Source organism: Gordionus sp. m RMFG-2023, chromosome 2 (genome assembly GCF_954871325.1).
Source record: "Gordionus sp. m RMFG-2023 chromosome 2, tfGorSpeb1-WG-v2, whole genome shotgun sequence".
NCBI classification, from domain to species: Eukaryota; Metazoa; Nematomorpha; class Gordioida; order Chordodea; family Parachordodidae; genus Gordionus; species Gordionus sp. m RMFG-2023.
The window spans coordinates 42011243-42034637 of record NC_088776.1 but is presented as its reverse complement, the minus strand read 5'-3'; the positions used below and the strand labels follow the sequence as shown (position 1 = coordinate 42034637).

At 24.6% G+C, this 23395-nt stretch overlaps 1 protein-coding gene across 3 annotated transcripts; it reads right to left on the bottom strand.

Annotated features, from left to right (window-relative positions):
- On the bottom strand, positions 1-23378 carry LOC135925411 (cyclin-dependent kinase 10-like). 3 transcript variants are annotated; one of them, XR_010571635.1, is made up of 8 exons: positions 23242-23378; positions 22919-23190; positions 22776-22857; positions 14433-14553; positions 14258-14390; positions 10378-10641; positions 2652-2888; positions 1-1046 (listed from the first exon to the last, which is right to left on the bottom strand). XR_010571635.1 is itself a non-coding variant. In XM_065460714.1 (7 exons), the coding sequence occupies exons 1-7, from the start codon at positions 23296-23298 to the stop codon at positions 944-946; spliced, it is 1032 nt and encodes a 343-aa protein (XP_065316786.1). In that variant the 5' UTR covers positions 23299-23378; the 3' UTR covers positions 1-943. The 3 variants fall into 3 exon arrangements, 2 of the variants coding, with proteins under 2 accessions (XP_065316786.1, XP_065316787.1); XM_065460714.1 differs by lacking the exon at positions 2652-2888; XM_065460715.1 differs by lacking the exon at positions 2652-2888 and having other exon boundaries at positions 23301-23356.
- Between the last annotated feature and the right edge of the window lie 17 nt (positions 23379-23395).

Below are 23395 nucleotides of genomic sequence, written 5' to 3'. Positions count from 1 at the left end.
TATAATTTATTATTAATGATTGTATAATTTATAATTAGTACATTTATTGTTGATTGGTTAAAAAAGAATTATAAAAATAATGATTCGAATATAAAATTTTGTGATAATTATTATTTTTTATTGATTTATGACTTTACATTTTTTTAAAATAGTTTTAGTAAAGAACTGGAAATTATTTTTATTGAAATAAAGAATTTTGTTTGTATACAGAAATTATTTTTATTAGATTTAAGAAATTAGTACTAATAAGATTGAGAAGACGTTTTATTAATTATTTTTATTATGGTATTAGAAAAGTTTAAGAAATTAACTAGTAATAAAAGTGAGATTTTTTATTATTGTAGTTATACTTTTTTTTAGTTATCAAACAAAAATATCTTAAGGAGGGTTTGATAGCAGCAAATAAAATCAGTCCATGCTTTGGATCGGAATATTGGTGCAGCCCTACTTAAATTTAATTAATTATTTTTTTTTGTAAAATAAAAAAATTATTTAAAAAAATCTAAACAACAATAGATATTTCTAAAAAATTTTACAAAATGTAGAGGTAAATTTTTTTTACATATAATATAAAATGATTTACATAAAAAAAATGTTATTACTATTGAAAATATAAAAAAAACAATTCCTGAATCCTAAAATTCAAAAAAGGGTTCTAGAAAAATTTCCAGGATTCGGGTACTCTTTCCTGCTTAAAATATACCCGATAATTATGCCGATGGATTTATTATTTATACATGGGAATGTTTTTTAAAATATAAAAGAAATAACTAAATTTAACAGAGAAGTAATAATAAATATATATAGATTACAATTTAATTAAAAAATTGTAATAGAAGTAACAAGTTATTGATAAGAATAAAAAAAATTATAATTTTTCATAGAACTGAATCTGGGTGAAATTATTAACTAACTATTGATAATTAAAGTTATGCTAGGAATATTATTTATCACGTAAATGAGGAAAAGTAGGCATAAATTCCGGTTTACAAGGATAAGGTGTCTCATAAAAATAAGGATTGTTAAGAGCGTCTTTTGCAGTTATTCTAAAAATATTTAAATCAAATAATGTTATATAATCGTGATTTCATGTTTATTTTAAAAAATACAAATCTTATTTGGATATATTTTTTTCAAAAACGACTGAAGCGCGCCCCTTCTTTTAAAAATCAGGAGCGGTAATTAGCTCCTTTTAGGACTGGAGTGAAGGAGAGCCGCTTCACCGCTATTTTAAATTTAATGTATAAATTAAAATTTAATAATTTTATTTTATTTAAATTTATGCAACATTAAATGTTGAGTGTAAATAACTTTATTATAGATTTTCAAGTTTATAAAAATGAAAATATCATGCTGATATTATCCATCCTGCATTCAAATCAAAATATGGAACAAACAAATATTCCTGATGCAAAAATAGCTTAGTCCACGGGAACCATGTAATGATTTGGAAGATTTTTTTGAAATTATGATTTTAAAATTACTATTTTTGATAAATTTCCTGATTTAAATTTTTTTTATAAAAATACCCCGCTTTCCTCTAGTGCTCCTGTTTAGTATTGCAAACAGGTTTTAGATAAAAGCGTGAATTTAGAAATTTTATTACTTTTAAATGCTAATGAAATATTTGATATATTATTTAATATAAATAAAACTTTTTTGATAAAAAAATATGATTTTGTTTCATGTACTTTAAAAAAAAATGTAAATCAAAGAAGCGGCTATGGAGTGGCACTCCATTACTTGGAGCGAGAGCTAGCTACTTTTAAAAAGGAGCATTAACAACTCTGGTATTTAGAATATTAATCGTTTGGAAATAATGGTATGTTCAGCTAAAAATAGAGATGGTTTAAAATTTTTTAAAATACATAATGTTCAGAAATTCTTTTTATTTTTCCCTCATTTGGTGTACTAGATTTATACAATAATCCCAGTATGAGATAAATACCAGGTTTAATGAGGTAATTATTTTAATAATGATAGGAATTAGGGAAGCTTGTTTAATTTAATTTGAAGGTTGGAATATTGGGAACTAAAAAAAAGTATGAAATTCTTTCTTTGAGTAAAAATTACATTTTATTGGAATTAACAAACTATCATATATTAATAATTCTGTCACTCTTCTATTCACTAATATTATAACCCGTTTAAATAATGAAGAAATTAAATTTTACCTTCAGTGAAAATATTTATCAGCACTGTGGTGCTGCATCTACACCATTATCACAGATAGTGTTGTTAAACGGCTCGATTTGAGCCGATTTTTAAAAAGGAGTAACTCAATATTTTATTCAGAAAAATATTACGCAGGGTTGAAGATTTTGTTTATAGAAGGAACAAAGGTCTAGACATCAATTAGCGTCATCTCGAGGCTTAGGCAATATTTTCCTGGCTAAAATATTGAGTTAGCCGTTTTTTAACAAAACACTAATCACAGATAGTGGAAGTTATCGAAATGAACTATTTTTAAAAATAGTAATCGATTCTTTTCATCAAAATCTAACATTTGGGTTAGATGTGTCGATGCTATTTTCATAATTTGGTCTCATACCACGATGAACTTAATAAATTCTTAGAGTATAACAAATTTAGAATGGAAAAAGAACACACACCTTTTTAGAGATATATATAAAATATAAACGTAGACATACTATCTATAGAAGACCTAGTCATACCAATCTTTACCATAAGGCTAATTCAGATTATCAATCATCACCCTTGCCATATACGCTGTGGGTTTACATTTTATGTTTTCATCTTGATGACAAATTAAAAGTTATTAAAACCGTTTTTTCTTCGGATACAGTGTAAGTAAATTCAATTAGTGGTGGGCACGGGCCATGAAATTATGCGTGACACGATGGGCCATGGCGTGAACATAAATTTCCCTTAAATACCGAAAAATTCAAAATTGTATTTATGAATATAAATGCAATTTTATAATTATAAATATCTATATATATAATCACCGTAATCAAGAAATGAACGTTTTTGTATATCCTTAATGTTAATTTTTCTCATCAACTTTCCTATCTTCTTAATGTTAATTTTTCCTATCATCTTAATGTTAAATAAATCGATGTAGACTATATCTCTCTAATGTTAAATTTTAAGAAAATTTTTTGTATATAACGGGATTCTAACCCATGACTTAACGTTTTAAAGGCAAGCGTTCTTCCCGCTCAGCCACCTTCTATATTAAATTTTGTAATATAATCTTTCTTATATACGTTATTATTTTGCTATTATTATATATTTTTAATGGCTTATTAATCTTTATTTTTATTGGTTTATTAAGGTTTTATTTCATTGGTTTTAATTTATTTTCTTTCTATTTTATTGGTTTAAATTTATTTTCTTTGTTTTATCGATTTTTAAGAAGATCACAACCTTTTTTATATTTTTAAGAAGAAAGTCAAGTATAATTATTTTATTATTAAAATTTAATATTATATATATGAGATTATCATGGAAAATACAAATATTTATACAAACCAAAAATTTGTTCAAATTCTTTAGTACCAAGTGAAATCCAACTACCTTTTATATTAAAACGTCTTCAATTTTCTAAATCAGTGTCAACCCTTCGATCATGTAGGTTTATATTACCTGTTTTATACCATGGAAAACTTAATGTAGGGTTAAGCAAATGTACCTCTTAAAAAAACCTAAAGTTATGATTGCACCTATAAAATATGCTCAAATAATTAACATAAGTATTTATTAAAATATCTATTAACCATTTTTAAATCTTAAAAATGACAAATTAGTTTTAAAAAAAAGTTTAATATTTACCCTATTCATATAAAAATATGGACATGAGATATTGTGAGAACAACATAAATAAATATAAATTATGTTTTAAGTTAAAGAAATACCCCTTTTTAAATTTTTAAGAAGATAAAATTATTTCTTACCCTTTAAAAATGACAAATTAGTTTTTAAAAAAAGTTTAATATTTACCCTGTTCATATAAAAATATGGACATGAGATATTGAAATTATGTTTTAAGTTAAAGAAATAACCTTTTCTAAATTTTTAAGAAGATATGTTTTAAGTTAAAGAAATAACTTTTTTTTAAATTTTTAAGAAGATAAAATTGTTTCTTACCCTATCAAGTATAAATATTTTATTAATTAAATTTAACTTAAAAATATAGACATGAGATATTGTGAGATGAACATAAATAAATATAAATTATGTTTTAAGTTTAAGAAATACAAGATTTTTAAGATTTGTAAAAATAATTGACACTTTAAAGATTAAGAAAAAAAGTAAATAACTACAAGATTACAGACATATATAAATGAGGATAGACAGATGCCAAATTAGCCAAAAATATGAAATAATGAGGAGCTAGGAATGAATGAATCAGTTCAAATTTTTAAAAAAAGTTTAATATTTACCCTATTCATATAAAAATATAGACATGAGATATTGTGAGATGAACATAAATAAATATAAATTATGTTTCAAGACCTTTTTTAAATTTTTGAAGATAAAATTATTTCTTACCCTGTCAAGTATAATTATTTTATTAATAAAATTTAACTTTATTTAGCAATTATAATGAAAACTATGGAAAATCATTTTTAATTAAATTTTTAGGAAGATCACAACCTTTTTTAAATTTTTAAGAATAAAATAATCGTCAGGGGAAAAAAATAATAAATTATCAAATTTTTAAAAATGACAAATTAGTTTTTAAATTAAATTTAGCTAATTTAACATTAAAAGTCATGCTCAAAAAACTAACCCAGGTATTTATTAAAATATCAACTAAAAAAATCAAGATATATTTTATTTAACCAATCAAAAAATAAATATGGTGAATTCCATATCAAATCAACCAAGGTTTCAACCTGACCCCTTTCTATTTTTTTTAAATTTTGCATACTGGTAGTATATACTATAACTAAGAAAAAAATGAAATTTTACCTAACAAAAAGGCTTACCCGCTAAGATATGGGCGTTTAAAGCGCGGAAAAATGGTACATTTTTGACAAAAAGTGCTTCATTTATTTTCAAATATCTCGAGAAATAATTAAGTTAGAAAAATAATTTAAATTTTATTATGTAGCTTAATAATAGTTCTTTAATATGACATAAAAATAAATATGATATAAATATGATGAATGTCCAAAACCGGAAATGGCCATAGAAAAAAAAGGTATTTTTTTTTTCGAAATTTTTTTTCTGTAGATAGATATAACACTGCTTTATATTTGTGCCAAATCCTAGCCTGGGATGAAAAAGGGTCTAGGAGTTATGACTCTTTATATGGCTTAAATTGATCAAAAATATCTTCATTTAATGAATACTTATGAAATAATGTTTATTTAAAAATTATGTCTAAATTATATGTCCTTACTTTTATTTATTTATTAGCATAAAACAATCTATCATAATTAAAATTCAACAAATATCATCATATTTAAGATAAATTCACATACATATTGTAGTTTTCATAACCCCTAATGTGTAAGCTCTATAACTTTTACTTCATCTTAAAATCATAATCACAATTTTCATTTATATTAAAGAAAAAAGAATTCTCCGAATCGAAAATAGTATTCTTAAACGGAAAAAATAATAAAATTAATATATTATTGGGAAAAAGAAACTAAATTATTATAAACTAAAAAAATAATAAAATCATATTATATTATTGGGAAAAAGTGCAAGACCATGCACAGGGATTTCATTGGACAAATAATCAGTCCACTATTCACTCTTTTATCATTTATTATAGTCAGGACAACACTATAAAACATATAAGTTTAGTGGTGATATCAGATTGCTTAAAGCACAATGCCTGTGCCTTTTATTTATTTCAAACTAAAATGATCTTATTTTTAAAAGAAAGATTTGATACATTGACCAAAATTTATTATTTTTCTGATGGAGGGGCCGTAACCCAATATAAAAATAAATTTTTTTTTATAAATCTCTATAATCATGAATGTGATTTTGGTATGGCCGAGTGACATTTTTTTGCTACAGCTCATGGGAAAAGTCCGTGCGACAGTTTAGGAGGTATTACAAAACGGCTAGCAGCTCGAGCTAGTTTGCAACGGCCATATCAAAACCATATTTTGACACCAATGGATTTATTCGACTTTGCAACAAATAATATACATGGAGTAAATTACATTTTTGTAAGCAATAATGAATACAATAATATGGAAAATCATCTAGAAAGCAGATTTTTGAGAGCAAAAAGAATTACGGGAACACAAAAATACCATGCTTATATTCCCCTTGACGAAAATAAAATTAAAGTCAAAATTTATTCCAATTCTTTAGATAATTTAATATATGATATATTGTAAACATAATTATGAATTATTATATTATATGTAATAATGCAGTTCAGAAAAATAAAGTTATAAATTGGTTTAGAATTATTTTGTCAAGTAATTTTTAGTCACAATATGGTAACAATTAAAAGTTAGGGCCTATCATTTAGACATAATTTTTAAAAAAACATTATTTCATAAGTATTCATTAAATGGAAATATTTTTGATCAATTTAAGCCATATAAAGAGTCATAACTCCTAGACCCTTTTTCATCCCAGGCTAGGATTTGGCACAAATATAAAGCAGTGTTATATCTATCTACAGGAAAAAAATTAAAAAAAACCTTTTTTTTCTATGGCCATTTCGGTATAATACATCCGGTTTTGGACATTCATCAAATTTATATCATATTTATTTTTATGTCATATTAAAGAACTATTATTAAGCTACATAATAAAATTTAAATTATTTTTTTTAACTTAATTATTTCTCGAGATATTTGAAAATAAATGAGGCACATTTTGTCAAAAATGTACTATTTTTCCGAGCTTTAAACGCCCATATCTTAGCGAGTAAACCTTGTTGGGAGGTAAAATTTCATTTTTTTCTTAGTTATAGTATATACTACCATTATGCAAAATTTAAGAAAAATTGAAGAGGGTCGGGTTGAGAATCGACTTTTTTTGGTTGATTTGATATAGAATTCACCATATAAAACATATAATAGTGGAAAAATTATGATTCCCATCAATCTTACCCTCTCAGTTATAAGATTTATCTTTAGAAATTACTAAATTATATTAATTATAATATGTCACACATTATTATTTAAAGTCAAATGGACTCTATATACCTATTTATTTCATGGAATTAAAATACTCAAATACTTAAACTATGCCACAATATGCCAATCAAATTCATTACTCCTTAGTACATATTACATTTTAAATTATATTTAGCCAATTGAACATTAAGTCATAAAAAAACTTTTCTCTCACCATTAATATGTGATCTCTAAAATACCAATTTAGCACCAAGTAAACCCAACCTTTTAAATTAAAACGTCGTCAATTTCTTTTTCTCCCATCTTTTGTGATTACTATTAATAAAAGTCAGTGTCAAACCTTCGATCATGTAGACATCTCATTTATTTAAAAAAATAATTAATCAACCCTCAAATTTATTGAAATTAAAATGCTCAAAAAACTAACCCAAGTAATTATTAAAATATCAATTAAAAATATTTAAATATTAAAAAAAACCATATAATAGTGAAAACATTTATGATTCCCATCAATCTTACCCTCTCAGGGAAAAAATTAATTTTTACAAAAAGTCAAATGGACTCTCTATATACCTATTTATTTCATGGAATTAAAATACTCAAATACCTAAACTTTGTAACTATGCCACAATATGCCAATCAAAGTCACTACTCCTAAGTACAAATTACATTTTAAATTCAACAAATAAATTTAAATTATATTTAGCCAATTGAACATTAAAAGTCAATATAATACTTTTCTCTTACCATTAATATGTGACCTCAGGAAATGATATACAATACTTATTTATCCATATCTTCCTACATTTATGAATACAAATTCATATATTTTATGTTCATATATTTTACATTCATATATTTAACATTAGATTTAATAAAATCTATATATATTCAGAGAAGATTCTCCTTTATTTTTTTAAAAAAAAATTTCATATAATAGTTCAAGATTTTTTTATTCCTGTCATACTTGACGGGTTATCAACTAGTAATATATATTTTTTTTGGAAAAAGAATAATTTTTTAAAACAAAAAAACTTCGCATTTTATAAACAACTTTTTTTCTCGTCTTATATTTTATAACATAAAATAAATTTATAACCCCGAGGTGTGGTTTCATCCGGTGGAAAATTTGAAGTGATAGAACGGTAAATATTATTTTATTTTAATCATATTTATTTACAGATTCTATGAACATTATATCTCGATATTGATAGTAATTATAACTTACACTAAAAAAATTAATCTTAAAATCAGCCATCACCCACCTTTAAAGTAATTAAATTATACTGTAGTTCTCGGTATAGGCTTTTTCTTTGTCCCACTCCTTTTAAATTAAAGCCTAGAGGTTTAAGCAACTTTTTTTCGAAATGTTGTGCCTACAAGTACGTGCGGCTTGCCCACAAACGTGTGGAGGGCTCCTCATATTTTTACTTTTATACCCAAATTAAATTGTTCCAATTAGATGGAAATGAGGAAAACCTGGCGTAGCTCTGTTGAATCTTCAACGCTAGAGGGCGAAAGCGCTATATATCACGTATAATTTCAATTGAATGAAAAAAATCTCACAACACTCGTTGACCATTAATGTAAATATCTTTCACTTATATTTACTATATACTAATCATTTGCAGTCAAAATTTATCAATTATATTTAATATATAGATAACAATAATTTTTCTTTCACATTTAGATAAACATGTTTAAAAAAAATGTATATTAATTCTGAAAATATAATTTTTTATGCTTTTCCATTGCCTTTCAATTGTTTGAGTATATTAAAGGGTCTAACCTTAATACAAAACTTTTTAATGATTTACCATATAATGTACTAAATAAATAAACCTAGTACAATGATTGTAGAGGTCTATGCACATACTTAAATTTTCATGAATGCTTTATAATTGGAGGGCAGATTCTCGTCCACAATAAATGCAGTTTATATATGGAGACAAAAATTAGAAAAACTTTGTCAACCTTCTGAAAATGATGTAATAATAATCAAAACCTTAAAAATCAGGACAATATTTCTCAATAAAGGAAAAATTTATTATGTAGTCACTACATAGGTGGGCTTAATTATAGATCGGAATTTTGAAAGTCTTAAGTTTTAGACGAAGAAAAGATATATAAAAGAACCTTTGCTAAATGATATAAAATTAGATGATATGCATAAGTCATTGCCAACTATCATTTATAACTTTTCTAATTCATCCTATACACATAAAAAAGCGGATATTCGAAATAAATGATTTAGAAAAATTCTAGGTTATGCTGATGAAGCATCAACATCTAAAGATAATAAATAACAATATTTTGCAGTTTTGAAAGCAGGAAAATTCATTTCCTTTTTTGAAAAAATAAGCTAGTAAAATTTGTCAGCCCCGGCAAATTAGGCTTCTAATGAAAGGTTATTTTCCATAGCTAATCACTTATTAAAAGAATGGCGAACACTATTGGAAAAAAATGAACTTTCTTCCTTTACTAAAAAAAAATTTTGATTTATAAATTGTAATTATTTGGTGTTATTAATATGGAATTAGAGAAATAAATACTATGGTAGAATAAATTCAAAATGCGTAAAAATATAGGAGAAATTTAAAAACATCGTGAATTTTCGGGCGTGATCAAAATATTGTCGTTCGTGAGCGGATGGGTCAAATTTTTTTAGTAGTAAGGGTGAAACGGCCTGAATATCATTATTGCCACCGTAAGCAGGCGATGAATAAAAAATTATGCCCGCGCCCACCTCTACATTCATTCAATTGTGAATTGAAATAAAAATTTAAAATAAATAATTCTACAACCCAAGACAGTAGTAAATTCATTGCTACTAATTCTTTTCTATATATTAAAGTAACAATAGATAGCAATGGCAATAAATTGTTTAAGCATAATATTAGAACATATTTTCCAACCTACAAATAAAAAACACTTTTCTATCTCGACAAACCTGACATCTGTCTCATTCTGGCAATATAAAATCTACATTGGACAAAAAACCGTAAAAAAGAGAATTTCTTAATTTATGCCTTATAGAAATTTAAACCATGTCTATTTAGTAACTTTCATAATCAAAGGGTATAATAAGAAAACATCTACAAGAGACCTAATTTAATCATAACTGAGATGAAGGAAAATCTAATCCTCCTTCTTAGTATCTATTACTCATTAATTAATTAGTTTTTAGAATTCGTTTCCATTTTATCTTATTTTTCTTACTGTTGATGCTAGACAATTAAGTAAAATATGTGTCCAAAAAATTTGTATTTTAAATGTTATAAAATTTATAAACCTTCTACAAGGATCATACATAAAAAGACCATTAAGTAAACTTATTCCATTGTCTGATATCCAATCAAAAAGATATTTAATATTATTATAGTTCTGAGATTTTAATTTGAAATCTTTAACTAGAGGCAATTTGTTAAACCCAGTCCAGATTTTTTCATTGGGTGTACCCAATAAATCGATTATCATGTTTATTTGTTGAATTTCAGATTTTCCAGGCATCATAGGTTTATGTAATAACAACTCACCAAATATACATCCTGCAGCCCTAAAACAATGTTAACAAAGTTAAACATATAAATATACACATAAACTGCTCAACCCATAATTGTATAATGTTATAAAAACATGTATTATAATGCATTTTTCTTAATAAAAAATTCTTTTTGTTCAGCAAAAATAGAATTTATCTTTTCACAATCAATTAATAGTTAATGAAATATGTATAAGCATTTTTTTTTATTAATTTACATTTTGAAATTTCTTTACACTTTAACAAATCCTTACGTAATGAAAAATAAGTTAAATCTCAATGTTATAATATATTATATCATGATTAAAAATATAATTCTAAAATTAATTAATATTTATTACTATTTTATAATTTACAGACATAATGATATGAATATCTATGACTTCTTTTTTTCTATTATTTTTATGCCTGATCATATTATTATTATATAGAACAAGATGTGACTTTGAATCTGTTAATATATAATTTGCATATTTTTTACTTTGTAATTAATGACCTTTTAAATTATCCTAATTTTTGTAAATGTTAATAGTATTAAAATAAAGATTTTAAAATATATTTTTTTGGTTTCTCTTTACTTGTCTTCCTTGAAATTATCAGAATCAAAATTTTTTTAAAAAAATAATCAAGGTCTCTAATTAACAATAAAGCTCAGCTCCCCGCTAAGTCATTTCCAAATATTAATTAAATAATCTGTAGATATAAAAACATTTTACTTCATAATTTTGAGAGAGAAAAAAGCTTAAATTTAAGAATAAATAAGCAAAATATGATATTTTTAGGCCAATAATACTTGTTTTCCATTATATAAAACATTTCTTCCTGTTTTTAATAAACTTATCATGAATTAAATGGAGTTATTTTTAAATTTTCTTGCATTTTGTAATTTATCTTCAAAAAATCAACAAACTTTCATAATAAATTTAAATTTTATATTATAAAATAGATATTCATACTCGGTTGTAAATTTAACCATTATTTTTGATTTATAAAAATAATATAAAGTAAATTTAAAAAAAATTATCCATCTTGCTGGAATTATATAATTACTTTATTTTCTTATAAATTTTTTTTAGTATATCGTCACCTAAGTATTATACTATTCTGTCTCCATATTTCCCAACTTTAAAGGAGAGCGTTTTTAAAAAATAGTCCTCTTAGGGCTAGAAATTTAGTTTTTATTTATTAGAGATCATACTAAAAATAATATATGAACCAATTTACATATATAAAGCAAATATAGTTTTCGGGAAAATTGTAATATAATTTTTTAGATGTAGACATAGATCAAAATTTCTATATTTCATTTGCAAAAAATTCTTAAATGTTTTCTGTGTCCTGGAGATAGAATAAAAATCAAATTCATGTTTTATTATTCTATATCCATCTCTAAATATAAATATAACATAATATACAAAGAAATATAAAATTTTTTCAAAATAATTTATCCTATTAAAGATAAATTCCATCAAATTTTGGGAAAAATTTGAGAATTGACTTAAGTTCCTTGCTTATCAAGCATTTTTTACTAGTCACAATACTTGGAATTATGTCTGGATTTATCTGACTCATCATAATATTACCTGTTTTTGGTTTTAAGGATTTAAAGTGTCTTTATTATGATTAGTTTTATAAATTAGGGTCATAGAGTGCCCTTGACTATATAAAATTTGTTTAATAAATTCATATGAGATCTTTAGGTTAAATATATGGATCTTCTTTGATTCCATAGAATCTTCAGGATATTTCTTAAATGGATTGGATCTATTCAAAATTGATAAAATATGATAAGCTCAAGGGATTGTAAATCTCAGTTTTAGAAAGGATCTATATAATAAAATTTTATATGATACAATAAAAAAAATAAATTTTTTTGATCTGATTGTGCACGTTGATAATCTCTTGAATATTTGAATGGCCCATTTCTGAGTATTATGTGTTATACTTTTAATTGAAGGATGCTTAATAAAATTGATCAAATTACGATTTTGTGAAATACATGAATCTAGGGATCCAAACCGAACCTGAACGGTTAAAAATCTGTATTTTTTATCGAACCTAAATCTCGAAAAAAATCCTAGCCGAACCTGAACCAAACCCTAAAATGCCTCTGAACCGGTTCGAGTCTCATAATTTTATGCTTATAAAATAATGTGTAAGTTATTACTAGTAGTATATTGCAAAAATTTTAATTATATTCAAATTGTTTTAAAAATTATTAACAATCATATATGATAAACGTCAGTCATAATTTTTATAAACTTTAGTATATTGCCATTTTGCAATATTTTAAAATTATAAATTATAATGCCTAGAAAAAAATTTAATCTAATATATAAATTATTTACATATAGTATTATAAATGACACATCAAATCTGATATCATACTGGCAATGCCAGCTACTCAAGTTAGTGTGGAAGGATGTTTTTCAACAATTAAATTTATATTATCTTCATATAGATGTAATTTGAGTGAGATGAATTTTGAAAATATATTAATTGTGCAGCTTAGTAAAAAAAATTTAAGTAATTGTTCATATTTAAATTAATCATTGATATATTTATTTGTTATATTTGTGCAATTAATAAAGGTTTTTATTTTAATTATGAAATAAAAAATTTTTTTTCCTGATACATAATCCTAATGTAGGCTCGAATACAAATGTGTTCAAACCGGTTTTTAGAGGTTCGAACCGAACCGTTATTTTTATCCGAACCTGAACCGATATTCGTTTCGGTTAGGATCCCTGCATGAATCCGATCATAAAATAATTACATATAGGTGAGGTAAACCTTTTAAAATTATATTTAAAATTTTTACTAAAGCTGATGTAATAACATTTGCACTCCTCCCAGAGATCCCCTCTGATCATAGCTAATATGCCCTTTTATTAATATTATAATGGGCTGTAAGAATGTAAGTGTTTAATTTACACTTGTAAAAAAATAAGGATGTTTAAGTTTGGAAGCCAGAATCTTTTTTAGGTTTAAATAAACAGCAGCTATTGCTTTGTTGGTATTTTTATTATTTACACGTAACACATTATAATCCTCAAAAAGAATAAAAATTACCAGAAAAAACATATTTTTAAATGATATGTGCATAATATAATACTTAAAAAAATTAAACATTAGAGATATAATAATTTGACAATTTTTGGATATAGAATAATATAAACATTGATAAAATGATCATATGGTTATTTTTATCTTTCAATCCGATTAGTTGGATAGATATAGAATAATAGATTCCTTTTAAAACACTAAAAAATGCACATAGTACAGTTTAATCCTAGGGATGCCTAATTTTTAGTATTTTTAGTGTTGGGATAGTTCTAACCTTAAAACATATATGATGTGAATATTTTTTTTTTAAAAAAAGGAATATAGAATAGTATACTACTCAGGCCATGATATAGTTAATTTTCTACATTTAATATAATTAATCATTTTTATTACTATTTATATTTATGTACGATTCAAATAAATTTCATAAATTTATGAAATATTAAACGTTAAAATCATTAAAAACATACTAAATAAAATAATGGTTGCAATGTTCAAAATATGGATCATTTTAATATTTTTTTTATCGCTGAGCATGTTAATATAAGTCTATAATTTACATTACCAAATATCAATAGCAGTTGCTTGAACTTCTGCACCAAATAATAATTCAGGAGCTCTATACCAAAGAGTGACAACATTTGGAGTCAATGGTTTTAAACATGGAAGTCCAAATTTACGAGCTAAGCCAAAATCAGCTAAAAATAATGATGAATAAATTGAGATTTTAATAAGAAAACCTATCTTGACACATCCAAAATCGTTAATCAATAAATTTGATACTTTAATATCCCGATGCAAGATAAATTTTGAATGCAAAAATTGTAATCCACTAAAAACTTGGAGAATTATACATTTAACCTAGAGATTAATAATAGAAATTACTAAATATTTATTAGTGTTATTATAATGGTAACTAGTTACATTTATAATTTTTATATAATCTCCCTTACTGCACTAATGTGACTAAAATAAAGCAACCCTTTAAAACGTTTTTTAATATAGGGAAACCTAATTTTGAACAAAAACGAGTCCTTTTAGACACCAATTTTGAAAACAGTTTATTGCTAAGGCTGTGTCCTAAATAAAAAACTTATCAAAAGTTCTATATATTGCATAACTTCTAAAGTTTTGAAAGATATAATACATGTTATGCTATTAATTCAAAAGTATTGTTGAATTCTCCATTCGAATTATTCAAAATGGTTGATGTGAACGATTTATTAATTCTATATTTTTCTAGCAAAAATTACAAAAAAAATTTCACACTTTATGAAGACAAGAGCATCAAGTTTATGTGGTAATAAATTTTTCACATGAGAAATATCTATATAAACGGCTCAATTTGAGCTGATTTTTAAAAGCATAGTAAAATGTTATGCAAGCCTGAAGATTTTTTTCATGTATGACACAAAGGTTTGGACACTATTAGCAAAATCTCGAGGTTTAGGAAATGTTTTTTTGGTTAAAAAATTGAGTTAGCCACTTTTAAAATAATATCAAAATTTAACAAATATCTATATCAACCGCTGTGTTGAATACTGATTCTGATGGATTACTTGTTGCAGGAGATGTCGAATATAAACATACAAGGTTTGCCAAAGTTGAAAACCTTTGAGCATTAAATCTTTAATAATCAAGAGGATTAATCAGAGATAAAATATTGATTCATTGTTAATTAATCAAATTAAAAGTTGCATGATTTTTATTTATTATAAGTTCATTTTTAATAAAAACAATGGAATAAATAGACAAAAAATACAAATTTTTTAATTAATTTCTTTATATTAGTTTATTATAGTGTTGTAAACGAACGCGTTCAATTTTACGTTCGTTCAATTTTACGTTCGTTCAATTTTAAAAACACTTTTTATTTTTATTTATTTGGAAAATTAATATTAATCCGCATTTTTTAACAAAAAAGTCTTATATTTTTATTTATTTGAAAAATTAATATTTAATCCAATTTTTTAACAAAAAAGTCTTATATTTTTTAATCAGCTGTTTTTATTTTTTCATATTTCAATTAACGTACCATAGTGCTACTGCTAGAGAAGATAAGATTAAAGTTTATTAATTTGAATATTTTATATTTTAATTTAATAGATTAGCATTTGCATGGATATAAATATTTCATCATCAGATTCTTATAATCAAAATTCAATATTAGATGAATTAGAATTACCATGGCCCAAATATCAAAAATATTTCACTGTTTTATAATCAATTCCGAGATATCCTTTTTTTTTGACGAGGAAGAAGAGGGCAAATTGGAGGATGATAACATAGCTCAATTTTTTGAAACAATGGATAAAACATTAAATGTTTTTAATAAATTCCCCCTTTTAAAAGAATTGTTTATCAAGTATAACACCGCAATCCCTTCATCTGCCCTTGTTGAGCGAGTTTTTAGTATAGCTAACGCTGTATTAACTGACAAGCGTTAATGCCTATCAGATGAAAATTTTGAAAAGCAATTATTATTAAAAATTAATAAGAAATTTTTTTATAAATTTATTTTTTTATCGCTCTATTATATTGTATTTATAATTATATTATCAAAATAAAACTATTATTTTTTATCATGGCTAAAATATTGTGTTGAAAAATATAAGGCATTTATTTATATTAAATTAAATTTTTAAAAAAATTTATCATAAAATTTTGAACGTATGAACGCGTTAATGAACTTGAACGCGTTCCTTTTTTTGAATTTGAACGTGAAGGCGTTCGATTTTTGTCAATGAACGTTGAACGCGTTCGATTTTTTTAAAAATGTTTACAGCACTAGTTTATTAATATAATTTACTTATATATATTGTTAAAAATATTAAGGCCGTGACCTAGGTCAACTTTGTTTGGATACTTAATTGATTTTTAGTAGTGCTGTAAATGTACGTTACTTAAAAAAATTAATACGTTACTGATGTCTGAAAAAAGGAACACACATTACTGACTAAAAAGTAACCAGTTAATCATCACTTAAATAACTAAATTATATACAAAAATCCCTCCCCCCAAATACATTACATGATATTTTTGTAATAATTTTTTATTTATTTTTAACAATTGATTTTAAATGTTTTGATCAGAAAACAAGAGTGCTAGTGTTCAACACACGTTCAAAAAGCAAAGAAGATGGAAGGGTTGTATTGTGGATAAATAAAAATTTTAATTGGGGATTTATTAAAAATTAAAGAATAATCTCTACTTTGAAAAAAATTTAGTTCATCATCAAAAGAATCGCTAGAACTTCATCCAATTTTTTAATATTTAGTTTAAAAAAATCTGTACATGTGCTGTTTTTTAAAGGACTCAAGTCTGCTTTTCTAAGTCAAGAATTTTTCTCAAATAGGAAATAAGTTCAAGTTTCCTTCCTTTGATGATATCTAGTTTTAAGAGGGCCAATCTGACTTAAATAGCAGATGAATTATTGTTGATAATAAAAATATTATCAAAATATAAATTGTGAACAATACTTGTATAACTTTTATTTAAGTACACAAAATGAAATTGTTTAAAGCCATATTTTTAATATTAAAATAGTTATCGTGGGAGTGACAAATTATTTTTTCTTTTCTCTCTAAAAAGAGCCATAGGAACAGGTTCCATAACCTAATCATATATATAGCCAATCCGTAATTTGGAGTTATTACAAGATAGGTCTACATAATCTATAATTTAATGTTTATATGTTATTATCAAAATTATAATATATCTTTATCAAAATAAATGGATACAAATTTAATGCAGATTAAAATGTTAATTTTAAAATCAAATATAATCATAGAGCATTCTCAAATTATTTATTTTGGAGCATTTTAAACTTAGTAATGGGAAAAATATTCAATTTATAACATATTTTTTTTGTAAAATTTGAACAATGGTCTTAGGGTCATTCCATATCAAATCGATCACTTTACAACGCGACCATCTCAGATTTTGTTAAAATTTGGTATTTAAGTTAATAAAGTATTGTAAGTGACGAATCCAAAATATTAGAGTCTTAACTCTATTAGAATTGGAGATATAGGGCTTCAAAGTGGGCCAACTTGGTCATTTTTCGAAAAAAATGATTTTTTAAAATTGAGATAACTTTTATATTAGATGCACTATGTATATTTATTATGGCTCATTTTATAGCGATAAGTAAACTCTTGAACGTATGATAAATAAATTTAATTTTTAGTTTAAATATTTTTTTTAAATTGCGGTTAAAAATTTGTAATTAATTTTTTAAAATGTTAGACTAAATTTTTTTTTCCAAATTTCAGATATTTTGTAAAGAGTACCAAGAACTGTTCATATATAAAATTTCAGAGTGGGGCCAAAAAAATAATTAGATAAAATCGCATTTTAAAAAAATCCGCTAGATGCGCAAGAAATTTAAAATATCAATTTTAACATAAAAAGTCATTCTAATAAATTTTTTTTATTCCATAATATAATATTTGTCGAATAATTAATAATAAGAGTATAATATAAATATTTAAAATAATTTTAATTTCTTTGAAATTAATTGAATTATCGATTTTTCGAAATATTTTTCCCAATAATTATATCTGTTACTTTTTTCCTAAAATTTATAATTTTTAAAATTAATTAATTTATTAATATTTTATTAAATATGTTTTGTACAAATCCATTGAATCTTCCAAATCACTATTCCGTGAAAGGTTTGCGTAAGGTGCCCCTATGGATGACAATGTATCATAAAATTAAGAAAGGAGAATATATTTGTCCTAAGTGTCGCAAATTATTTTATAAAAAGAAGAATAGTATTCCAATTTTAGAGGATAGCAATATCCCTTCAACTTCAAATAATTTCTTAAACTCCACCAATATAGAAAATGATTATCCGACGACAATGCGCAACTCCCTACACTTTTTTTAGAATCCTTAAATTCTACTTTAAATCAAATGGGGCATTCTCCAGTAAAAAAAAGAGATTAAGAGAAAATGGATATCCCAAGAAAAAGCTCAGCAGAATTTCAAAAGCTATTGGGAAAATTCTACAACCAAAGATTAATAAAAATGATAGTGACGATTGGATAATTCATATGAAAACAATTATCCATTATTGTCTAAAACCCCAAAATATCAATTATTAACAACATTACCTAAATTGGAGCATTCATAAAATTAAAAAACAATTTAATGCTTCGTTTTATATGATCCGTAATTCAAAATACATTCATAGTCAAAAGGGGATTCTTTCAACTCCTAATCCCAAGGCAGGTAAAACTATAGATCAAAACACAGTTGACATAGTTAAAAGTTTCTATTTAAATTACGAATATTGTAGATTATTGCCCGGAAAAAAAGATTGCGTTTCTATAGTGCTGTAAACATTTTTAAAAAAATCGAACGCGTTCGCGTTCAACGTTCATTGACAAAAATCGAACGCGTTCACGTTCAAATTCAAAAAAAGGAACGCGTTCATACGTTCAAAATTTTATGATAAATTTTTTTAAAAATTTAATTTAATATAAATAAATGCCTTATATTTTTCAACACAATATTTTAGCCATGATAAAAAATAATAGTTTTATTTTGATAATATAATTATAAATACAATATAATAGAGCGATAAAAAAATAAATTTATAAAAAAAATTTCTTATTAATTTTTAATAATAATTGCTTTTCAAAATTTTCATCTGATAGGCATTAACGCTTGTCAGTTAATACAGCGTTAGCTATACTAAAAACTCGCTCAACAAGGGCAGATGAAGGGATTGCGGTGTTATACTTGATAAACAATTCTTTTAAAAGGGGGAATTTATTAAAAACATTTAATGTTTTATCCATTGTTTCAAAAAATTGAGCTATGTTATCATCCTCCAATCTGCCCTCTTCTTCCTCGTCAAAAAAAAGGATATCTCGGAATTGATTATAAAACAGTGAAATATTTTTGATATTTGGGCCATGGTAATTCTAATTCATCTAATATTGAATTTTGATTTTCAGAATCTGATGATGAAATATTTATATCCATGCAAATGCTAATCTATTAAATTAAAATATTCAAATTAATAAACTTTAATCTTATCTTCTCTAGCAGTAGCACTATGGTACGTTAATTGCTATATGAAAGAGGAAAAAGTAAAAACAGCTGATTAAAAAATATAAGACTTTTTTTTTAAAAAATTGGATTAAATAATTTTTCAAATAAATAAAATATAAGACTTTTTTGATAAAAAATGCGGATTAATATTAATTTTTCAAATGAATAAAAATAAAAAGTGTTTTTAAAATTGAACGAACGTAAAATTGATCATCAAAGAAAAGGAACGCGTTCACGTTCAAAGTTCGTCAAAAAAAAGGAACGCCGTTCATCACCTTTTTCCAAAAAAAACGAACTTCGGAAAATGATGAAAGGATTAACGTTCAAAAAAGGTTAATTCTTAATAATTTAAAAGAAATCTATATAAATTTCAAAACTATCTACCCTACTCTTAAAATCAGATTTTCAAAATTCGCCTCACTGCCCCCTAAAAATTGCATAATGCCAGGTTCAAGTGGCACTCACTCGGTTTGTGTCTGCCTAATCCATCAGAATGTTAAGTTGCTAATAATAGGTAGCAATTTAGCAACTTTGACAAAAAATAGGGATTTTGAGATAAAGACTTACAAAGACATAATTCCAAAAATGATTTGCAATCCTCCACAGCCAGCCTGTTATTTTGGCGAATGTCATGATTGTCCTAGGGACCAAGCCTTAAGGGCTAAATTAGAAAATTTATTAATTGCACATGATATATACAGGATAACGTTCAAGCAATTGATAACTGTAGATAGAACCAGTTTAGAGACCCTAACACAAACTGCTGACGAATTTCTTAATTACTTATTTGATAAAATATTTATTTTGATTCGCCATTCTTTTATTACTGAACAACAAAATAGATTCCATCAGAATCTTAAAAACAACTTAGAGCTAGATCATTATTTGGTTATCTGAGATTTTTCTGAAAATTACTCTTTTATACTTCAAGATGAAGTCCAAAGTAATCACTGGGCCACTTCTCAGGTTACCCTACATCCATTTGGTATATATTATAAAGTAAATAATGTATTAAATCATATAAGTTATGTGGCCATATCCGAGTCACTGGTACATAACACTTGTTTATTTCATTTATTCCAAAAAAAATGATAAATTTTCTAAAAAATTACTTTTTATCTGAGCCAAAATACATTTATTATTATTCCGATGGGTCCGCGGCGCAATATAAAAATAAGAAATATTTTATAAATTTGTGTTATCATCAAGTGGACTTCGCCATCCCAGCAGAGTGGCATTTTTTTCCTACTGCCCATGGGAAAAATGTTTGCGATGGAATATGGGGAACCGTTAAACGCTTGGCTGCGCGGGCCAGTTTACAACGTCCTTATGAAAATCAAATAAATACTCCCTATGAATTCTTTAAATTCGCTGAGGAAAATATTAAAAATATTTATTTTTCCTATACATCCCATAAAGAATACCAAGATGAGCAAGAAGGAACGATTTTCAAGAGCTCTTTCAATATCTGGGACTCAAAAAATTCATGCAGTCTAAGTTAATTTATCACAAATAAATACAAAAAAATATTCTAGTGCTATTGAAGTCAAATTAGGAAAAATCCAAAATATAAAGCGAAATATTAACTAAAGATATTAAAGGGTATGTTATATGTTTATATGATAATAAATGGTGGTTATCATTTAAAGAAATTTTAATAAAATTATTTTAAATATTTATATTATACGCTTATTTTTAATTATTCGATAAATATTATATTATGGAATAAAAAAAATTTCTTCGAATAACTTTTTATGTTAAAATTGATATTTTAAATTTCTTGCGCCATCTAGCGGATTTTTTAAAATGCGATTTTATCTAATTATTTTTTTTGGCCCCACTCTGAAATTTTATATATGAACAGTTCTTGGCACTCTTTACAAAATATCTGAAATTTGGAAAAAAAAATTTAGTCTAACATTTTAAAAAATTAATTACAAATTTTTAACCGCAATTTAAAAAAAATATTTAAACTAAAAATTAAATTTATTTATCATACGTTCAAGAGTTTACTTATCGCTATAAAATGAGCCATAATAAATATACATAGTGCATCTAATATAAAAGTTATCTCAATTTTAAAAAATCATTTTTTTCGAAAAATGACCAAGTTGACCCACTTTGAAGCCCTATATCTCCAATTCTAATAGAGTTAAGACTCTAATATTTTGGATTCGTCACTTACAATACTTTATTAACTTTAATACCAAATTTTAACAAAATCAGATGGTCGGGTTGTAAAGTGATTGATTTGATATGAATGACCCTTTAGTTAAATATTTATTACCCCTTATTTAGTTTCATTGTGTTCATAAATTAAAATATCTTTGTTTACAATTTTTGTTATATATAAATATTATTTTCTTTCATCCAATAGCATGGAAATGATTAAATTTATTTGATAAATTGTGATTTAAATCAATTGTCTTTTTTGCTTATATAAATAAGTTGTTTTTTTTTCAAATAAAAACATTTTAGTAATCATTTGCCCTTTTATGTTAAAAATTGAATTGTTAATATAAAAGTAAATATGATTTATTATATTTAAAAGAATAAAATTTTTAACCCTATTATGCACTTCTGTCAGCCATATATATGAAAAATAATATATAGGTTTATCTAATATATTGTTTTTTAATAAATATATATAATAAAATTCAAATGCTTATGCAAGATTGATGACCACCCCAAAAAAATTTTACCCAAAATGATTAAGCTATTGAAAAATTTAGATCAAATCACCTAACGATTTTCAGAAAATCACAATTTATTGGGTACTAATAAATGCAATAAGGTCCTTAGGTGCAATTATCTTTAATTTAAATCCTTTTGATTAAAATTTGTAAATCATAAAATATTTTGTATAATAAAGATATAATATTAAAAAATGAGGAGTTATTTAGATTATTTAAAAATAGCTTGCTATTGGTTACTTTTTAATTTAATTAATACTGTAACTAGTTCCATTTTTAAATGAATGATGTGATTTTTCAAAAGTAACACTAATATTTTTCAACTTGAGCTTCAGTAAATGGCTTTTGCATGTGGTCTAATAAATTTGCTAAATCCTGTTCACAATATTCCATAACAAGATAGATGCTGTGTAGAATAAAAAAGAGAAATTTTATTTATGAGCAATTATATTAATATAAAAAATGACTTATCAAGGTTTTTTCCTAGAGCGATGTCTGACAAATGAACAATATTTGGATGTGAATTCTCCTTACTTAAGGAGAGAAGAATGGATATTTCTCTTAGAGAATTCAATGGTATTTCATGTGAGCTATTACGAGAATTATTGTATTTTCTCATATTTTTTAATGCAACTAATTTATTATTTTTCAGATCTAGCGCTTTGAAAACAACACCATAGGTCCCTTCACCCAATGTATTCAATTTCTTAAATTCTTCTACCAATCTGCAATTATTGTGCTTTAGCCAATATATTTTACATTAAAAAAAAATAATCAGAATCAATAATACCAAATTCTTTTTATCAAGTGTATAAAACTTAGAATAACAAGTTTGAGATAATTGCATACTTGTAATTTTCACAATTTCATAACATGCTTATTTAAAAACATGTGAAGAAGTTGAAATGGCGCAAAATAAATTTTTTTATTAAAATTTACTGCGC

Coding starts and splice junctions, on each gene's coding strand:
- LOC135925411 (XM_065460714.1), bottom strand. CDS start 23,298: ATGCAATTATCTCAAACTTGTTATTCTAAGTTTTATACACTTGATAAA. Junction 22,858..22,918: donor CTAGGAAAAAACCTTGATAA/GTCATTTTTTAT, acceptor TATTCTACACAG/CATCTATCTTGTTATGGAAT. Junction 14,391..14,432: donor TTTTGGATGTGTCAAGATAG/GTTTTCTTATTA, acceptor CATTATTTTTAG/CTGATTTTGGCTTAGCTCGT.